The following is a 22,814-nucleotide window of genomic DNA, read 5'->3' as shown; positions in this document are numbered from 1 at the left end:
GATGTTATTTAAGACATGCAGTTTTCCCATAAAAGGAAATGAAGAAAAAACTAAACCTATTTTTTATATTCAATTAGAAATTATTCTTACTAAGGAAAATATTTCAAATCTAAAACTACACATACATCCTCAAGATATGTGTATTTAAGAAATGTAACCACTTTTCCATTACTTCAAAGCAAATAAATTTGCATGCCTTTTATCAAAAGAAAAAACTAAAAATAAGTGAAATAAGGCCTCTCTAGTAATTCTCTAAATTACTAATTTAATCCAAAATATTTAATTGCGCAATAAATGTATTCTATTTGATGTGCTGCAGGTTACTAGTACTGACATTTTAATGCAAACAAACTTTAGTTAAGTGTAACCATCTCTAAAAGTTTGCTGGAAAACAGAAGATAAGGCCTTAAAATTAATAGCCTGCTTGGAAAAATCCTTATTCCAATTATCCAATTTTAGAATATACACTGCCACAGAGAGCACTCTATCTACTCCAATAATCTAATTGGTTTTCTCATCTTGAATCTGATATCCTTGAAGAAGCTACAATTTCTTGTTTGCATATTTATTTAAATGAATAAATGCTTTTTCTCAGGCATATTTACTGAACATAGACTGTGTACAGTGAGAATGTGACAAGTCACTAAGATGAGTAGCAGATGACCTCTACTCTTAAGATTCTTCAGTGCATGAGGTAACAAAGATAAAAGAGATAACACAAAGAGCTTTGCTGCTGTAAAACTGAATATGATGGATGTTCTTCAAGGTTAAAAGGCACACTTATTTCTATGAAATGAATATGTTTCATGTCTCGAAGTAGAGAAGGTCTCCTGAAGTACATTTGAGCTGACTGTTTAAGTGGTGGTAGGATTGGGGCATGCAAAGATGGTAAGAAAAGTTATCCTAGGAAAAAAACCCAGAGAGCAAGGGCTTCTAATTGAGCAAGGCAAGGGACATAAATGAGGCACAGTGAGCTAGTCAGTAAGGCCAGCATAAAAGAGTCAAAATAGTAGGGAAATGAAGCTGGAAATAGGCCAATTGCCATGTCATAGAAGCACTTAATTTACGCTAAAATGTTTGAACTATTCTGTTGCCATTCAAGAATTTAGATCAATACTTTTGGGAAAATAATCAAGAAAACTGTGTATATATACACAACAGATTTGGGAATAGGATAAAGGAAAACTAGAGAGGAAAAAAAACATAAAAACAGGAAAAGGGCACATAAAATATACCAGGTTAAGAAATAATGAGATCATGCATTAGAATGGTAGCAATAGGAATGAAAAGGAAAGGCAATGAAATACATGAATATTGAGTGATTTCTTTGCCTATCATGCATATTATTTCTTAATCAAACTAAATCTCAACATTTTGTAAATTGGCTCTTTTATGCCTCCATAATTTTGTATATGATATTTCATTTGCTTAGTGAACTCCTATTCCAATATAACATCTTCTGAAAATTTCCCCACACTTGATTCTCTACTTCATTAGACAGACAGGCTATGGATTAAGTATTTATGTATACCTTGATTATAACAATTAACAAAATTATATAACAATCTTTGATGTGACTCATTTGTTCCCACACTAGGGTATAAACTTCTTGAGGACAGGGCCCATGTATTGATATATTGCTCCAACCTCTGTCTTTCATTACACTTAGTAAACAACTTGTTAGATAACAGGATTCAATAAGTGTGGAATAAATGAAAAGGCAGAAGAGGAGAAAGAGATCAAATGAAAAGAAGTTTTGTGTAGGCCACAGACCATGTCTCTCATAATGAAGCTACTACTGCAAATTTAATATATGCTTGTGAAATGTGTTTATATATTGTATAAAATATATTTGCAACAAATTTTCTAAGAGACAGCATATTATTTTTAGCAAAAGAAACTACATTTTGAAATTTATAGAATACTGCTATTTGTCCTATCCTTACAGCACCCTTTATTGTTGCTGTTGTTCTGTAAGATAGATTTGATTTCCTTCAGCAGTTATGTAAATGTAGAGTAGCTGGACACCAAATGTTCTGGGAAAAGGGCATAGCTAAAATGCTTTTTGCTTTGGCAAGGAACTAGCACCTTGGCTCACAAGATGTGCATCAAAGACCCCTGGGGTGCTGCACCAAACTCGCAGAGGATGTGCATGATATTTTACATTTTTGAAGGGAATGCCGTGATATTTGACATCTGTTAGATAGCACACAAGTTTCACAGTTTTATTCATAAGATAGTTCCATATTCCTTTCTTTGCAAAGTTGGGTTTTCAGCAGTGATTGTATTTTTTGAAAAGTGCCAGGTAAAAAAATCAATGTAGAGGGCCGGGGATTTAGCTCAGTGCCACCGCGCCTGCCTTGCAAGCACAAGGTCCTGAATTTGATCCCCCGCACCCAAGAAAAGAAAAAAAAAAACAATGTAGAATAAGAAATGAGAGTGGCAATATCCAATTTCATTCTAAGATTTCAGTTGTACATGGCCCAACAGGCACATACCTTCTATTAGAACACTACATATATTTAATTTTCAGATAAAATATCGTTGTCTGTTATGTTTTATATCCAGATGTCTCCCCCAAGCCTCCTGTGGTCATAGGTGGGGCTGTGGGGAAGTGACTGGATCATGAGGGTGTGATACTCATCAGTAGATTATTCATGAGTTTATAGCTAAAAGTGATATTGGGCAGTGAAGCCTAAGAGGCAGTGGTTTGTTGGAAGTATGGCCTGGGAGGATACATCTCCCTTCCTTTTCCCTTGATCTCTAGGTTTCCTGCCACCATGCCATAAGCTCTTTCCCCTCTGCCATGCTTATAGCCTGTCAACTATGGACTGAAATTTCTACAAAATGAACCAAAATAAACCTTTCCTCCTTACTATTGTGGGTGTCAGGTACTGTTTCTCAATGATGAGAAAGTCACTAAGACACTGTCTTCCAATTTATGTATTTTACTTCTTCAAATAATACATATGTTGACATGACATAAATACTTGTTAAAGACATAAATATGTATTAACTTGTCTGGATTTAACTAATAAATGGGAGTGTTAGGCATTTCTTTTGGTCTATAGCTACTATAAAAACATCACTGTAACAACTAAGAGACTAGAAACTCAGAAAGTTTGACAACCTCTGACCTAGAGGCTCTGGAGATCCATGGAGTCTTGCTCCTTCTCTCCCAAATCCACTTGGCAGACTGAGCTTGAATGAGCTGTCTGTGAGGAAGGAGACTGAGATCTCTTTTGAAGTTCAAAGTTACCGAAACTTGTCAGATGAGTTACTTTGGTCCTGATAAGAGTTATAACTTCCAGGAAAGGGATGTACTTTAATCCTCTACACATCCAATCATATCACCATTTACAGTTATCTTAAGCTAGGCATTCCTCAATTAGCCACCTTGGTTCTGTGAGCTTGCCTGGGAAAGAGGCCAAGTGCTATGGTTTGGGTGCTATTTGTCTCCTCAAAGGTTCATGTGTTGGAGGCTTAGTCGTCAGCATGGTGGTGGGAGGTGGTGAACCTTTTGTTTTTTTTTTTGTTTGTTTTGTTTTGTTTTTGTTGTTGGTACCAGTGATCAAACTCGGGATCTCCCGCTTGTGAGGCAGGTGGCAGCTCCCCTGAGCTAAATCCCTGGCCTCTGTGAACCTTTAAGAGATGGAGCCTAGTGTGAGGTCCTTACATCACTAGGGGCATGGTATCAGAAGGGAATGTGGGACCCTGGTCTCTCCGTGACTTTCCAATTAGCAATGTAATATTTTTCTCTTATACATCCTTCTGTTACTGTCATCTGCCCTGAGGTTCTTGTTAGAACTTGTACCATGTTGTTTGGACTTTCAACTTCCAAAACTGCAAGCTACATAATTGCCTTTTCTTTATAAAGCTAACCTGATTTAGGTATTTCATTGTCGTAACACAAAACAGATGAATATATTAAGAAATATGAATGCTGAAACATCAACTAAATAACTGAAATTTTGAGAAACAAAACCAATCACACTATGGAGTAAGCATAGGAGAGCGAAATCCTGGATAGAAAGATGTCCTCCCAGCATTACTACCAGCTCATTTGGAGAAACCTATGTATCATTCACTGTAGTAAGTCCTTCAGTTACATTGGAGCTATTCTGAGTACCAGAAAGCCTGGCTTGGGTGACCCATTTTTCATAAGACTATATACCAGCAATAATAGCAAGAACATCAAGAAGAACAGAGAGCAGGAACTTCCTACTAATGAGCCTAGTATTCTGGTGTCTTTTCTTCAGTCCAAGAGTCAAAGGTTGCTAAATCTAATTTGCAACACTGAATTTCATGGATTTCCTATAGGGACAAGGTTGGTCAGAAACTTACTATTAGGGGAAACTTACTATTATTTAATTTGAGCAACAAGTGTGATCTCATTGATATCGCAAACCCGTTAAGTGGTGCACATCAGTTAAAAAGTAAGAACAAATGTTGTCAAAGTAAACAGCTATGTGAGGAAAGCAAAAATCAAGCATTGCATCTTCATCTGGAAATGTGGAATAATAACACTAATCTCAGTTACAGATGGGGCAATAATAACGCATTGGTCTTCTAAGGACTTTGCAAAGAATAGATGTTCTGTAAATAGTAGTATAATTTAAGGCAGTTATTCTATGAAAAAAAATGACATTTTCCAAGCTGATAATAAAAATGCATTTAGGACAGAGAGGCTTCTGGGCTGCTGTACCATCTCACTAAGCACAGAGGAGGTGAGCCACTCCCAGGGACCAGGAGGAGGCTTCTGGGCTGCTACACCACCCTGCTCAGCACAGAGGAGGTGAGCCGCTCCCAGTGCCCAGGAAGAGGCTTCCAGGCCACTGAACCACACCCTCCCCCAGCACAGAGGAGGGGAGCCACTCCCAGTGCCCAGGAAGAGGCTTCCAGGCCACTGAACCACACCCTCCCCCAGCACAGAGGAGGGGAGCCACTCCCAGTGCCCAGGAAGAGGATTCTGGGCCGATGTACCACCCTCCTCAGCACAGAGGAGGTGAGCCACATGGGGGGCAGAAAACCCCCCCCTCATCAAAATGAGAAGACACCTAAACAAGTTTTAAAACCAGGCTTCCAGATCACCTAAAGCAACCTCAAAGGGAAATGAGATGGAAAACTCTGATATTCAATCACCTGGTCTCCCTGAACTGGCAACAAAAGAGCATCTGGAATAAATAAAATCAGAAATAATTTCTCAGATAACAGCAGAGATTGTGCCCATAGTGCAAGACATGATTAATAAATCTAGAGGGGACGCAGAAAAATAGAGGAGCTGAGGAACATGATGGAATCCCAACATAGGAGACAAATGGAATCCACAAAAGATGCAAACAGATTTCCAGGAGATTAAAAACTCCATTGAAAGCTTACAGAGCAGAATGAGCCAATGTGAGGGCAGAATTTCAGATATAGAAGGTAAGATTGCAATTAGTGACCAGGAAAAGAAAAATTGCTTCAAAATTATAAGGGATCATGAGAGATCAATCCAGCAGCTGCTAGACGATGCAAAGAGGAATAACATAAGACTGATCAGAGTCAGTGAGGAAACAGGAGAGAGTGCAGATGACAAAAAAAACTGTTCACAGAAGTGATGGCAGAAAACTTCCCAAGCAGGGGAAAAGAACTTGACATACAGATAAGTGAGGCATATAGGACTCCAAATAACCTTGATCAAAAAAAATCTACACCTAGGCATATAATTGTTAAGATTCCAGAGACCCAACAGAAGAGCAAAATTCTGCAAGCAGTTAGAGAAAAGAAACAAATCACATACAAAGGAAAGCCCATCAGAATCACAGCAGACTTCTCAACACAAACCCTCAAGGCAAGAAGAGCTTGGAGTGACATATTTCAAGCCCTAAAGGAAAATAGCCTTCAACCCAGATTGATGTACCCTGCAAAACTATCTTTCAAAACTGATTGAGAAATAAGATACTTTCATGACAAAGAGCACCTTAGGAACTTCGTGAATACCAAACCAGTACTCCAAGAAATTTTAGAAAATATCCTAGGAAAAGACAGTGAGGATCATGGCCCCAGGAAGCCCAGCAGAATGAATTCATTGGGCGTGACAAGATATTAAACGCAAAGGGGTAGAGCCCAACAAAAAGAAAAAGTCATGACAATGATAAGTCAATACATATCATTTATAACCATCAATGTTAATGGTCTCAATTCACCAATCAAGGGAAATGGACTGGCAGAATGGGTCAAGAAGCAAGATCCAACAATATGTTGCATACAAGAAACACACTTAATTCAAAAAGAAACTCATAGACTGAAAGTTAAGGGGTGGAACACAATACTCTATGTGACAGGAACCCCCCAAAAGGAGGAGTAGCTATTCTCTTTGCAGATCTAGTGGATTTCAAACCAAAATCTGAAACACTTCTGGTCCCAAGAATTTCAGATAAGGGATAGTCAACTTGTATGTACAAATCTATTGTGAACATGTATTTTCATTCCTCTTAGGTAAATACTTAAGAACAGAACTGTTAGCTCTTAACAGTAATACAAGAAATTTCTATATTGTTTTCCAAAATGGTTTTATCATTTTACATTCACATTAGTAGTATTAAAAGTTCTAACTGGCTCACACCTAAGCTGACATTTGTTCTTTCAAAACTTTTAACTTCCATCTCCCTAATAAGTGTATAACACTATCTTGTTGTTGTACTGATTAGTGTTTTTCTGGTTCTAGTGTCGCACACCTTTCCTTGTGCTGTACTGGCTATTTGTCATCTTCTTGGGTCTGCTTTTGGTTGGGTTGTCCATTAATAATCTGTAAGTGTTCTTTATAAATTCTGGTCATAGGGTATATGAATTATAAATATTGTCTATTTAAGAAATACTTTTCATTTTCTTAATGATGTCATTTAAAGTTCTAAATTTTGATGGAATCTCATTTATCAATTTTTTTCTTTTATACATCATGTTCTTTGTATTCTAGGAAATTCTTGCCTACAATAAATTCAAGAACATTTTCCCTTATAATTTCTTCTTAAAGTTTTATAGTTTTAGTCTTTCATATTTAGGTTCATAGATCCTTTCAAGTTATTTTTATGTATGGAAAAAAAAGGCTGAAGTTAACTTTTTATATATGGATACCAGGTGTTCTAGTGCCATTTGCTGGAAGCACTATCTTTTCCTCTGCTCTTCAACTGATTTTATGTTCCATAAAATGTTAATGGTAAATAATCTTTCAAAACTCAACGGACCATATACGTGCGGTTCTAGTTCTAGATCCTGTTTTATTCCATTGATCTCTATGTCTTTCATTAAGCCAACACTGCTTTGATTACTGTAGCTTTAGAGGGAGTCTTAAAATTAGGTAATAAATGTCTTCCAGCACTGTTTCCTTTTTCTTTTTTACTTTTCTAGGTCCTTTGTACTCCTACATAACTTTTAAATTTCAATATCCAATTCTTCATTTATAGCAAGTATACATAGACCTGAATTTTTATATATACCTTGTGTTTTCTAATCTTGCTATATTCAAATACAAGCTCAAGGGGCTCCTCGAGATTTCTTAATATTTTCTCTGTAGATGATCATTTCATCTACATATAAAGATTTTACTTCTACCTTGCCAATAGTATGCTAATTGTGTCATTTTATTGCCAGACTATTTCAGTTTGGGCCTAGGTTTCAAAGTTTAATGGACAGATGAAGAGTAAGCATATCTGCCCTTGTTCCCCACCTTAAAGAGAAAGCATTGTATCTTTTCCATTCATATAAGGCGTTTTTGCTGGAAGTATGGAGTACACGTCTTATCTGTTGAGAAGGTTCTGTTCTACTTCTAGTCTCCTGATAGCATTTACCATGAACAGCTGCAGAATTTAGTTCAATACTTTTTCTGCAACTACTGACAGGATCATATGGCTTTTTCCTTTCCTCTGTTAAAAATGATGATTTATGGGGGTGGATCTTCTAATGCTGAACAAACATTGCCATTCCAACAATAAAACCACTGTCTCTACACACTGCCAGATCTGACTTCTAATAGTTTGTTTGGTTAAACAAATTTTTATCTATGTTCATAATTTTTTCTTCTATTATCTTTATCCACTTTTAGTATTAGCACAATGTTGATTTCCTAAAATGAGGGGAGAAGTGTTCCTTCTTTTTCTGCTTTAAATGGTTGATATAATTTATCAGTTAAAATGTATATGAGCCTGTTGTTGTCATATAGGTAGGTTTTCAAGCTAGGAATATACTTTCTTTAATAGGTGCTATTCAAATTTTATATTTCCTCCAGAGTTATTTTCATTAATTTGTCTTCCAAGGTACTTCTTAGCAGTTGTCAAATTTATTTCAAAAAGGATTTTTGAAATATGCTTTCTATATCCTTTTAAATTCTGTAAAATCTGTGGTATTGTCCTCTAAATTTTGACATTGTAATTTTAAAAATGTATAATTGATATTGTGTAATAGGAAGAAAAGGTCTAAAGCAGTTGGGGAAGTGGGAGGGGTAGGGCAGAGGAAAAAAGGGAAAAGAAAAAATATGAAAAAAAGAAAAAAATGGAAACAAAGTCTTTGCAAATAAGGAAGGGTGGAAGGGGTGAAGGGAGGGCAGGGGAAGGGGAAAAAATAACAACCAATAACAAGATACTTAGGTTAAAGAACAAGATCCCAATGATGAATGTAACTGTATTTTATACCTAAAATGTACCAATAAACTTAACGGAAAAAAAGTGCATTTAGGACATATAGAATAAATGATCCACGGTAAGGTTACTTTGCAGTGAGTCTCTTTGCTCAACACTAGGACTGGGAATTTGGTCCCCTTAGTCAAGTCTAGGATAAAATACACCAGCTTCAAAAAGTGTTGTTTAAAGTCTGAGCCTCTCTGAGAGGCACTCTGTACTAGCTTGCCTAAACTGTTTGTTGAAGATGCATGTTAACAATTTGTACCTGATTATTTACACAGCCTAGTTTCAGCTACAAGACCAATGGGATATCAAAATCTTCAGTATACCAAAGTTATATATGATATGATTGACAAATACGGTGAATGTTTAATTTTTTAAAAATTATTACAGTAAAAGACACATAGCCATTAATCACCTTCAAAACACTTCCATTTGCTTTAACATATTTATCCTATCACCCTTGTCACTTCCTGAAGCAATTCTGGAAGTTCTGTTTACTGAGTATCTTTAGTTGTGCTGCAGTGGCTGTCTCAGTGTCTTGAATCAATTAAAAACATTTACATTTTATGGTCATTTTGACTTTGGGGAAGAGTCAGAAGTTGCACTGTTACCAGATTTGATGAATAAGGTGGATGAGGACACACAGTAATTTTTTTATGCATTATTACATTTGATGGCACTCAGCAGTAGCATTCACAGCTATTGTTTTTGCTCATACCCTGTAAAGATATTCGCAAAAAAGGACTTCTAGAACTGATTCAGAAAGTGGCAAGAATGATGGGATGAGTGTGTTTGAAGTGAAGTGGAACATTTTCAGGGAGACTTATGGCAATGTGTTCTTTAATGTAATGCATATTTTTATTTAAACCCACAATGTATTTTTTATCAGCCCTTCTGTATAAACCTTGAACACAGACATAGATCTTGTACAGAGTCAAAGTTCTATAGTACATATCTTGGTGGTCCACAGTTGGGGAATAAATATGTCCTAAATGACTAAAAGTGTCGTGAGCCATCTTTCTCTTGCCGTACCATACATTCAGCAATTACACCAGCCTTATGTGAATATACTATTAGAATATTATAAGCCCTTTCAAATTTGCAATGCTGTATACATGCTACTATGCAATTTGGTAAGTAATAAATATTTTGGGAATATCATATTTTAAATTTCAGAAATTCTTCTGAAAATAAATTAATGACTTTCTAGTACTTATTGACACATATAAGGGCATGATATTTATAATAAACTCAAAAAGGAATAATATCCTTTACTATAATTGGTATGCTTGCATCAAACGTCAATTTTTGTCAAATGAATGTTGATAGATATCCTATTATGTTTGAATTTAAAGTCTATAAAGATTTTAAGAATGATAGGTTAAGAAAGGAAAATTATATACAAGACAGCTACATATATTTAGAGACTACACTAATTAAATTATGTTGTATAGAGTTTTAGGTTAACAGTTCAGGTGGTTAGTCAATACTTTACACAATCACTGTGGATACCTATGATAATAATACTTCATTTATGCAGAAGTCAATCAAACTCAGTCTCATGAACATGGAAACAAGAGATGACCAAGGTCACATACCACAGCTAATGCTTTACTTATTGGTGAGGCTCAACTCCTTAGACAAATCAAGGATGAGTTTATTCTACTCATGTCCAAAAGCTTGGCTGAGACTTGAAAGGTCGTTGAACATTAAAACTGAAATGTAGAAGGGGCAAGGGTGGGCTGAACTAGATCAACATAATGACAGCAACAAGAAGTGACATTTAATCTGAAGACAGGGAAAATAAAGACAGAAGGCCCTTTGAGGGTTATTTAGAGAAGGTTCTGACTGCCCTCACACTAATGGCTCCCAAAGCAGTAGACACCCATTATATTTACCATAGTTAATCTGAGTGAACAATAAAAGACCATATGATGGTCAAGATAATATTTACAGAGGCAGTAAATTCTATAATCTAAGTTAGAACTCTTTCCAAAAAAGGTATTAGTTTTAAAAAGTTCTTTTCTCTTTCAATGCTGGAGATTGAACCTAGTCCTGTGCATGTTAGAAATACACTCTACCACTGAGTTACACTCTCATTCCAGAAAGTATTTTAACACATTTAAAAAGGAGAGCAACTGGCCATCTGCAAAATATAGTTATTCAAATGGAAAATATTTCCGCAGAATGTGTAAACATTGGTGTGCCACAGATTGAATCTAAAATAAGTTCACAAACTAACCAGGAAGCTGATCTTCTTTTCTGAATTAATCTATGATATCTTGTGAGGTGTGAATATCTCACACAATACTATATTTAAGCCTTCTGCTTGTCATGTGAAAGCTGCTGTTCATGATATATTGTTGAAATCTAAGAGAGCCAATATCCATTTACTACTTTCATCAACTCTGTGTAGAAGCAAATAAAACTGACAGATAAGAGAAAAAGAGTGGTATGTTAAGAGTGGTTCTGAATTTTCAGTCACATAAGTGGATTCTCGTTCCAGCTCTGGCATTGAAAAGGCTGCATGATTCTAACATTTGTTGCTTAATTTATCCATGACTGTTTCCCAATTTGTGAAGCAAAGGTGTGAGACATGATTTCTTAAGTACTTTTAGTCTTAATAATAAAGAGTCTCATCAGTGAAAAGAATTGTAGAAAGTCCAAGTAGTGTATCATACACAAATCTCTTTAGGAAACAAATACATATTTTTTTCACTCAAGCATGAACTATCTCCCAAAACAGTGTACATAAATACATATGTGCCTACATATATACAGAAGAGAAAAAAAATAAAGTACCACCCTGATCCAATTTTGTGCTTAGATTTATTTTTTTAAATCTTATAAAGTATCACATCTTAATTTCTTGTCTACTGTATAAGCCATTTTGATACTACTCAATTGTGTTTGTATATAATTCTTTTATGTTTCTTCTGCTAAAATAGATGTTACATAGGTACTTCTTATCATAGACTGATGGAAATAACTTTCCCTAGGAAAACAGAGTCTCACATTCTGAAGTGACATTTTACTTACTAAAAAATAAAATGCTGCAAACTAAAAAGATGCTTGGGGTGTTGAAAAATAGAATATTTTCCAATTTTATTTCACCACTCTAACATATTTATGAAAATTAAAAGCTATTTCGTGGCTGGTATGTTTAGATTCAGAATTTATTGTATGGTGCTACTCATGTGCCCAATCAGGTTATCACAAACTTATTTACAAGGGATTTACAAGGGATTTATTTACAAGGGATTAGGGAACTGAAACCCATTCAAGAACACAGGTATTTAAAAACAAGTTGCAGGATTAAACTCATTGGAATGGGAAGTCTTAAGGATTTCACAGAAGAAACAATTGTTATTAACATCTTTAATAAGCCAAACCTGCTTCCTAAGGACAATTTGATAATTATGATCATTACCTAAGACTTTTTGAAAAATATATTTGTACTACCAGAGGCATACAATAAAATACCAGATGATAACAGCCACGTTTCCTGGAATAAGTGTGAGTAACGTGCCAGAAATGGATTTTTACATGAGAGGAGAAAAAAGAAAGAGTTAACACATATCTAGAAAGTCAATATTCCTTAAAAACAGAACAGACATGGATCCCTTAGAGCGATATTAACTTCTTCGATATGGTTTTCTTAAAAGCCAAATTTTAGATTGTATATTCAGAAGTCTCTTGTCTAATGATTTTTGATTCATAAAGAAAGATGAAATAGAGAATTGGCCTACTAGATTCTCCCACAAAGGAAGATAAAAGGCCAAATTTTCTTTGAAGGGGTTTTAAAATTTATAACTCCTTATAAAAAGAATTCTTTATGAAATGTCAAATGATAGCATTACTAATGCAAAATTACTAGCAATTACCCCAAGTGATTCAAAGGTATGATATTCTGATATGCGATACTTGGTGACGGGCAATGCCCTACCCACAGGAATAAAACAAAGATGAAATCAATAAATGGTCTAATTTAGCTTAATTAGATACATAATCATGTGGAATCATCAAAACAGGGCATTCCAAAGATAGCTAGTTCTCCTATTACTAGAGTTTCAACTATATCAGTATAGATGTCAATAGTTTTAGTGTTTATGGTTGTCAAATTTATGGTTTATCAAATTTCCTTTTGAGTTTTTCAGACTTATTTATACTAATTATACTTCTGTCCTGTATGGAAGAACATGATCGCCATTTAATGCGAGAAAACATAAGTAGATAGAATTCATCAAATATGAACTATAGTTTCAAAAACATAACTTTATTTTATGATGATTGCTTTTAACCCATCAACATACAGTATAATGTGCATTTTATGTGACAGCTGTAAACTAGACTCTAGGAGGGGATAATTGTCCCTAATAGGGCACACACTACATTTAACCAAAAATTCATCTTCCAAAAGGGCCTACCACAAAAATATTAACCTATATTTCTTTCCAACATAATAGACATAGCATAGCATAGAATAATAGATTTAAGAAATAAAGTTTTATTAATGAATTAGTGCTTTTGTTAGCACATGGATTTCAGAAATAATTTTCCACTTATGAAATCAATGTTATTTATAAGTGAATTTGCTCTAGAAATGATAGCAGCATTCAAAGTACTATCTGAATACAGTATGCAAATCTAAAGCTCTGTGGTTTATTCCCTTAGAAATGGTTGCCACAACTTGAGTCCTAATAGGTCATGTGGTCAGCTGCTGATTTGAAGGATTCTTGTTTATTCTAATTAGATAGATGGTTTAGCTAAATACCACAGCTAGAATGCTGGCACGAATGCTTCAGCTGAACTTTTAATCTCAGGTATTGTAGGACCCAAATGGGGAAATAAATGGGATTTTATAGTTTATAGAATGGGTTATATGCCAAACCTGTGCCTTCTTATTGTGCGGCAAAATTCGGCTAAAGACTTGGTTATAACCTGGTTACTAGACTGCAGGAAGACCTAGACCTCACATGCCTTTAACAAATGGAGGCTACCAATATTTCCCTAAAATAACCAAATAATTATAAAAGCCAAATTGATTTTTATTTTGTTAATATACATTTACTATGGATTGTATATGTACATCAATCCCAAAAGATGTGTTGGGTTGGTGCACAGAGTTCTGTAGTCTCATTTGTTTCCAAACTCGACCTTTAAATATTCATGAGGTCCAGACACTTGTGTGAATTCACTGATATACATGAGATGGACACTTTAAAAGCCTCTAATGTCAAGGGTTCCCTACACATGTTACATTTATATTGGTTGAGGCATATGAAATTACCCTTTTTGAAGGCCCAAATCATGGCTTTCAGCCATTTCAAATGGCTCAACTTACAAGTAGTACAATAAAATGTGTGTGTAAAACCACACTAGAAAATCAGAAGACTTACATACTTCACAAACATAATGTGAAGAAACAATGGATTTGTCATGAGTCAGACAGGCACATGATATTAGGCATTCTGCCAGTCCTTCTACCTTTTTCTTTTCCTTTATATGTTAATACAGCCTTACCAGGTGGATGCTAATTAATGATCATCCATCACAAGATCTCAGATCTGAAAGGTATATTTGAGATTCATCTAATCTGGTGGTTTTCTAAAGTTTATTTGATATGAAACCCTCAGCAAAGCAAACCTATAAGAATAAATACAAACAAGATACAAAATGGTAGTTATTCTGAGTGGGGTCACTACATCCAGAAAATGGGATATTATTCAATGATAAAACATAAGCTATCAAGCCATAAAAATATATGGAGGAAATTTAAATGAATACTATGAAGAGAAAGAATCATTCTGAAAAACTACATATTGCATGATTTCAAATATATGAGATTTCAGCAAAAACAAAATTATGGAGAAATAAAATGATCAGTAGCTGACAGGGGTTAGGGGGATTGGAGGGATGAAAAGGCAGCACACAAAAGGTAGTTAAGGCAGTAAAACTAACCTGTATGATACTATAATAATGGATACATGTCATTATACATTTACCCAAACCTATAGAATGTAAAACACCAAAACTGGAACCTAATGTAAACTATGGACTCTGAGTAATAATGATATATTAATGTAGGTTCACGGATTATAAGAAATGTACCATTCTGGTGGGAGAAGTTGTTAATGAGGGAGGCTATACAAGTGTTGAGGCAGAGAAAGCATGGAACAATTCTGTACCCGCTGTTAAATTTTGCTGCAAACTTAAAACTTCCCTAAAAATCTATTTTAAAATAATGATAAATAATTTCTAAACATATAATATGTGAAGTTTGGTTTATCTCTTAAAATTCTCTTTCCTTTGTTTTATATTAGTCATTCTCAAACTTGAGTAACTTTATCTCCACAGGGGCTATTTGGCAATATCTAGATACACTTTTGGTTGTGACCATTTAAAGGGAAGGGAGCACGACTGGAGCTCAATGAAAAGAGGCCAAAGATGCTGTTAAACTTCATATACAGTAATAAATAGGGCAGTCCCCACAACAAAGAATTATCTAGCCAAAAATGTCAATAGTCACTCATAGGTGTATAGCCAAAAGAACTGAAAGGAGATACTCAAACAAAAACTACCTTAATGTTCAGAGCAGTGCTAAATGTGGTACAATCATCCTACGAAATATAATTTAGTCATAAAAATAATCAGGTACAAATACTAAAGAATAAACCTAAAAAATATTATGCTAAGTGGAAAAAGCCAGACTATGCTCAAGTATGTGCCACAGGTCCTATATTATATTATTCCATGTGTATGAAATATGCGCAATAAGTATATCCATAGAGACATAAATCAGATTAGAAAGTTTCCAGGGTCTGGAAGGACGGAGAACTCAAAAGTAGCTGATTAATGGGTATGGCGTCTCCTTTGCAAGTGATGAAAATGTTTTGGAACTAGTAGATGGCTGCATAACATTCTGAAGTTGCTACATATCACTGAATCCTACACTTTAAAATGCTCAAGCCTATGTTATGGGGATATTTTTATCAATTTAAAAAAATGTCAGGCCGGGGATTTAGCTCAGTGGCACTGCACCTGCCTTGTAAGCTCAAGGTTCTGAGTTCGATCCCTGGTACCAAAACCACAACAAAAAAAAATTTCTGTAGTGCTAAGTTGAGAAACTGATCAAAGTTTATGAACTAAATGTTATATTTTCCTTAAATAAGTAAAATGTGGAGAAGATTGCATCAAAGCCAACTCATTATAAGGAATTTAAAAAGTAGCCTGGTCCTTAAATAGCCCATTTCTTTCCAGGAGAAGACTTTCCAGGAAAAAAAAAAATAATGGCAGGTTTCACTCCACGCAGATTTATATTATTGTTATAAAATTGGAACATAAGAGTTTACAATAAGTAGGTGACATCATCTAAACTACAGAGGCATATGTCACCATAATAATGGAATTCTCAAATCTAATATAGGTCAGAAAATGAAGTAATTAATTGACTCTAAATGTACCCTTTCACTCGAACTATAAGGCAGGGAAATGTCAAATAAAATTAGGCACTATATTATGAGAATGTCACTTTAGAAGCCTTGTCAGTTTGAAGGTTCATTCTCTTTGAAAATATGGAGCTATATACCCAGAATTAAATTTCAGAATGGGCATCAAATGAGCAATAGTTTAGCAGTAAATCAAAGAACTTAGAGAGATTTGCTGTGTTTGCTACAAGCCATCTTCCCTTATACTAAGTCTTGCTATGTTGGGGATATGGTTGAGTCCCCTGGGCTAAAAGAACAGAGCATATCTACAGACTGACTCAAAGGAATTATGCTTCTATGTTTTCAGAAGATAAAAAGACAATAACTGGCAGAATTGCCACTGTTGATCACACAACTGTATATTCATTTATAGCAGAATATTGAGGACATGTTTCATTAAGTATAGAAAATGAAGATGGAAACTGACATTTAGACTAAGTTTTCATAGACCTAAGAGTTTCTTCTAAACTGAAATCTATTAGTTGGATGACCATTTATTTCCAGACTAAATTTTAGAAGAGGAGAAACAGAAAAAAGTCACATTACCTTCGTATTTTTATTATACTCATCCTCCACAAATAAGACCTAAGACTACACTACTTGCAATTATTAAGCTATTCCTGACATATTGTTTTCTATACAACATAGAAAAATGAATCCTTTTGAAAATTCATGATTATTGTTTCTGTTTCGTAAAGAATGAAAAGGAGCATCTGTGGCTTTCTATTATTGAGACAGCATGGTGAACTTCTCCCAGAAGCTCTGTTCTTAAGGTGAAAACAGTGAATTTAGCCATATAACTAACAGACATCACAATTTGCTGCTATGTAGCACAAAGAAGATACAGTGTATTCTGAGATAGAAAATAATATGAAGACCAGATATATTTTTAAAAATCAAATGCTATTTAAATGTTGTAATAAAAGCAATAATCCCAGAATATTTTAGTAAGAAGTGGGTAAAGACAATGCTTATTGGGAGTACTGAGCATCTGCCATTTTGCCATGACCAGTTGCTCAGGGGAAGAATGGAAAGTTAGAATAAATCACCTCAAGATGACTAAAAGCAAATAGTATTACGTACAAAGTATCTTGTTAGCATACATAACACCTTTGTAAAGTCCTCATATTCTCCTCTTTGAGAAAATATTAATTCTTATCTTAGTCACTTTCTCATTGCTGGAATACAATACCCACAATTTAAAGAAGCAAAGGTTTATTTTGGCTCACAGTTTGTAGAGATTTCAGTCCATAGTCAGCTGACTCCAAGGCATAGCAGCAGGGTAGAGTGGCATGCCAGAGAAAAAGCTGCTGGGGCACAGCAGCCTGGAGGCAGAGAGTTAAGGGAGGAGCCAGAAAGGGAGCTATAACCTTCCAGGTTACCCCCACTGACATGCCTCTTTCCATCAGGCCCTACATGCTAACAGGAACAATCCACTATGAGGTATAGCATCTCCATTTTCCATTCACCTCCCCAAAGTCCCACCTATGAGCACATAAGGCTCTCGGGGGACACCTAGACAGAAACCATAATAATTCTCTACTAGAAATTTACATACGATTATATTTACACATGCAGTTCTTCTTTCAACCAGTCTCCCACCTTGCCATCTCATACTATTCTAGCATTCCATAATATATTACAAGTTGTGATTGAAATATATGGTGAACGTTTACTTTTTTTATAAAAAAATTATATTAAAAGACAAATTACCCTTCACACCCCTCAAGATACTTCCCCTTATTTCAAAGGCACTTATCCCATTGTTCTTGCCACTTTCTAAAGCAGTTCTGAAAGTCCTCTTTTGTGAGTGTCTTTATAAGGTTATAAAAAAATACAGTGAATACTGCTGTTGAATAGCATCCAATGGAAATGTAAGCTCATAAGAACATTATGGTGTGTCCTCATTCACCCTATTCACTACATCTGGCACCATGTGACTTTTGGCTCATCCCCAAAGTAACAATGACTGCGAGAGGTAAACATTTTGAATCTATTCAGGACATTGAAGCAGCCATAACATCACAACTAAAGACATGAAAGAGGACTTCAAGATCTGCTTCAGAAAGTGACAAGAACGAAGGGAAAATGTGTTTGAAGGAGAAGATGGGGTGGGTATTCTGAGGTAGATTAATAGCAATGTGTCTTTTACTGTAATAGATTTGCTTTTAATATTTAATATTAAAATGTTAATGTTTAATATTTTAATATTTTAATATTTTAATTCATTGCATTTTACATCACATCTGATATACTGTTTGTGTCAGGAAAAACACAAAGACAAAAACTCATCAGTCAAAAAAAGTGATTTTCACATGGGCCAGCAGTGTCAGGCCCCTTACTTTACGCTCCTTCTGCTGTGGGGTGCATAGAGCAAAACTGCTGAATTGAACTGTTTTGACAACTACTATGATCATTGCCAATCAGGGCTGCTGCCTTTTAATTAGTCCATGGACCACTTATGCTTAGATGATTTTTATATTTAAGGCATCCCACTGTCTGATATACATGTGTTTTAGTTGTTAGCTTAAATGTTGATATACACCAAGCTATTTCCCTTTGCCTGTCTAGCCTACGATGTACATGCACAATTGCAGATCTTAGAAAATAAGTTATTCCCTACATCTCACAGAAACAGAGGAATAGCAAGTTTTTAATCAACTTTAAACATTAGCAACAATTAGAATATTCACAACATGGTTTATTTTGGGGAAAAAAAAAGTAAGCATGGCATAAGATGAGCTACTTTTGCAATTTGGTTCTCCATTTACAGGCTTCAGACTATAGAGAAGACTTTCTCTTACTAGCCTCAGAGTTATGACATGTAAATGGAGATTATCATCCTCATTTTATATTACAGGGTTGTCTTACAACTCAAATAAGATAATGTAGAGGAAATATTTGTGAATTATTAAGTACTGTATAGATGTTTAATATAAAAAAGTTATAGATTCTTAACAGACCTAAATACCAAGCCCTGGCTAATGCTTCATGTAGAGTAAATAATATTTCAGTGCCACACACAGTGGACAGTGGTGGTGATCTAAAAAGAAATTAAATATACAAGTCTGTTCTTATCGCTCGCCCTTTTTAACACAGACTCTGTTTATAACCTTTCATGTCACATAAATAAAATGATAATTCTTCTAACACATATTTATAAATGATTTCTTCATCATTGCTAAAAAATACTAAAATAATTCTCCTCAATTTTAATTTCTCACCTAAACTGCAGCATTGTACTTCTGTGTTCTTTGTTTTCATAGATCCTTAAATCATGTAAAGCTGGTGCGATATTTTTCCAATATTTCCCTTTGTGTGCCTTTATGTGATACATTGAGCTATGTATGCCAAATCCAGTAAAAAGTTCATTGTGTAGCAGCAGAAAAAAGTGAACACAGAGTAGCAGTTCTTTCTTTCACTAACAGTGTCAGCAATTAACCAATGAAATCAAGCAAACAAAGCAAAGCTTGGAGAACAAAAGAGTCCCTTTGACATTCAGGATATTAAGGATGCCTTTATAATGGTCAACAGGAGCAGTTAAAATGCAGCTATCACGTTTGTAAAAGCAACATTATGTGAAGCACTTCCCTTATTTCATTTCCAGGTTGGAAACATGCCCTGCCCATCTCTGTAGACTACATTATCATGTCCTGTTCTTTAGCAAGAACTCTATTAATTGCCTGGCCATTTGAACAAATACTCTGCTGATGTGTCTTTTGAAGTAAGCAACTAATGATCCCTTTGCTAGTGACTAATGATCAGTCTGGGAAAAAAAAAGAAACAGGGAAGAACATGGGTTGCTTGTCTCAATGCAGATCTCTTCTCCATAAGGGTATGGCAGTATCTGAAAAACTAGAACATACTCCAAATCTTCCTGAAGTGTTTGAGACTGTTGAGAACCAAGCCACAATGATAGACTCTGGAAGCTTCTACTGACAGCTAACTTTGGGGGAGGAATGGCACAGATTAGTCCCAGAAACTTGTCTAGTTTTAAATTTTTACTTACTTTTTATTTTACATTTTTATTTATTTTTAAAATTAAAAAAAAAGATTGGTATCTTTAATGATGGTTTAGAAAGAACCAGAATTCGTAAGGAAAATCAATTTCCAGTAGAAACTTTGGAGAAAACAGAGCCAAAGCTAACTCAACAAGGTGCAGGGAGATATTTTCCATGACTGATCCATAATCTTGAGGCTGCTTACCAAGACTCATACAAAGATGGGGCAAGCAAGGTGAAACCTAAGGAGGAACTCTCAGTTACTTACCCACCCCTAGTCCCAGCTTGGCTGCCTACAGAAGCATCTAATTAAGTGCTTTATTTTGACTAGTAAAAGAACCAGTAAAGATATACTTACTCAGTAACAACAAGCCAACATCACTGCTCTGTTCTAATTTAGAGTTCAAAAAACATTCATATGTTTTATTACACTATGTCAATGACAACTTCCTGAGGATAGAAGTGAAAAAGGGATGAATACCCTTTCAGAGATGAACAAATAAGTTCACCTTATATAGAGGCTCTGTGATTTGATGGAGGTAGTAGAAGTAGAATTCAGATCTTCTGACTCTGTGTTCAGTACTTTTCTCAGTATACCACACCACACAAAAGGTCTTCTTTTAAAGTCTTTTATTTACTTTTAAAATTTTATTTATGTATTTATTTGTGTTTCTGAGGATTGAACCCAGGGCGTTTGCATCAAGCTACATCTACAGCCCTTTTTATGTATTTTGTTTGGGGACAGGCATGCCTAGGCTGGGCATGAACTCACAATCTTCCTGCCTCAGTCTCCCAGAGTGCTGGGATTAAATGCATGTACCACTATGCCCTGCTTACAGCACTCTGATGTACATTTTTTGGAATTTTTTATGAAGTTACTATGGTACCTGGATAATAGTAACAAACTAACTTAAATTTGCCTGTTGTTTACTGCTCATAAATAGCCCAATGAGAAAGCAAAAATAAGCACAAAGAATTCATCTAATAAGTATTAATATTAGGCTTTAACATTTAAAGAAAAACCAAAACTGTTTATAAATCAACCTCACAGATGAGTATTTTACTATTGTCATGGTTGCATAGAATCATTTTGTTTGTTTGTTTGTATTGCTATTAACAAAATATGGAAACTATCTGAAGCATAGGGGTAATTTACTAAGATTTGTTTAAAAAAACTGTGATTTGGACAGTTCTGGATAGTATTTGAGCTGTCCTTGTACTAGGAGATAGCCACAAAAAAATAGAAAAAAAAAAAAGGCTTAGCAAGCAACATAAGGTAGTGGTCTTTCACTATAGAGCCTCATTTCAGACAAAAACTTTCTAGCACTAACAGGAAATACAAGTTAGGTATCCACAAATACAATCTGAGTTACAAATTTAATTTCCTGGCTATAGCAGGTTAATACAGAGAGTCTAAATTATTTAAAAGGGAAGAGAGAAACTTACCCCTCCCCATGTTTTCTCCTGGCCTCAGGCAGGTCCGAGAGGATGATCCTCTGCACAAAAGAGAGCACACACACAGTCAGATTCACAGTCAGATTCAGTAGGCTGAGTCACTATATCAGATAAGCTCCATTACAGCTGATGTGGTCAACATGAGCATTTTGTTTCAGTGCATTCCAAGCTTCCTTCTGTATAAAAGTGTTTTCTCTATCACAGATATTTAATCTCAGAGGACAGAAACATGGTATTCTGGAAAGCATTGGCTCTAAATCAACTTAATATGATCTTTTTTATCTCGTATTAGTTTCTGCCCTTGCCAAATAAAATCATCACATTGGTCATGTAGTTGCCTCTTATGAAGGCAGTGATATCAACCAAAAACGGTGGACAAAAATGTCAAAAAAAAAAAAACCCAATGTTAATAACTGTGCTAGCATGTTGTTAGCTTCCCTGCCCCTGGCTCCCCTTCAGTATCATTCTGTGGCAAATCCAATACCCTTTATAGCGTAACATTTTCCTGAATAGTGTCAAACAGCAGCAACCCTAATCAAATTATCCCTGAAGCAAAACAGCCAACAGTGTTATTTCCAATAAACAGAATGAATCTATGTCCAAGAACTACTGACAGAAGAAAACTCTGGAGAAACAAAAATCACATATTGCAATTGCAGAAAGAGTGTGTGCATAGGGGAGCAGGAATTCTCTTTATAAAAGATGAAAAATATATACATACACAGAAATTAATACCATCATGCTTCATTTTTTTTAGAAGTTTCAACCAGAGAACTGCCATACATTTACTATTCACATGTCATGTTCCCAATATGAAGCTAAGCACCTGAGAGGTAAAGCTATAAGATACACTCTAAAAGTCCATTATAGATGAATGGATAAGGAAAATATGATATTTATACATGATAGAAGGAGAAGCAAGGGAGAAGAGAGAAAAGAGACTAGAAATAATTAAACATTAAGTACATGTACCTAGACCCTATGATAAATGCAAATATTATGAACTACAAACATGTACTAATAAAAAGTTTTTTAAAAATGTATAACCTACTTGAAGTTAACCAGGGACAATCAAGGAATAAATATCAGATTGAAACCTGTTAAGTAGTTCTGTGACACTGGGAAAATCATTTTCTATTTCAAATTCTTTGCAAAAGGAGGGTGCTAAACTATATGCATATTTCCAAAATTATACTACATGTTAAAAGATG

General features: G+C 35.0%; 1 protein-coding gene across 4 annotated transcripts in view; it reads right to left on the bottom strand.

Annotated features, from left to right (window-relative positions):
• Positions 1–22,814, bottom strand: part of Prrg1 (proline rich and Gla domain 1) — a 102,102-nt gene that overhangs the window by 35,551 nt on the left and 43,737 nt on the right. For all 4 annotated transcript variants that reach the window (XM_013074014.3, XM_087189870.1, XM_021262582.2 and 1 more), the window contains one exon: positions 21,595–21,644. In XM_013074014.3, the coding sequence (XP_012929468.1) occupies positions 21,595–21,604 (10 nt within the window). In that variant the 5' untranslated portion in view covers positions 21,605–21,644. The remainder of the gene's footprint in view (positions 1–21,594; positions 21,645–22,814) is intronic.

This window comes from Heterocephalus glaber, unplaced genomic scaffold (assembly GCF_053883595.1).
Source record: "Heterocephalus glaber isolate CG9 unplaced genomic scaffold, H.glaber_assembly_v1.0 deba00001547, whole genome shotgun sequence".
NCBI classification, from domain to species: domain Eukaryota; kingdom Metazoa; phylum Chordata; class Mammalia; order Rodentia; family Bathyergidae; genus Heterocephalus; species Heterocephalus glaber.
This window is presented reverse-complemented; position numbering and strand designations above follow the sequence as displayed.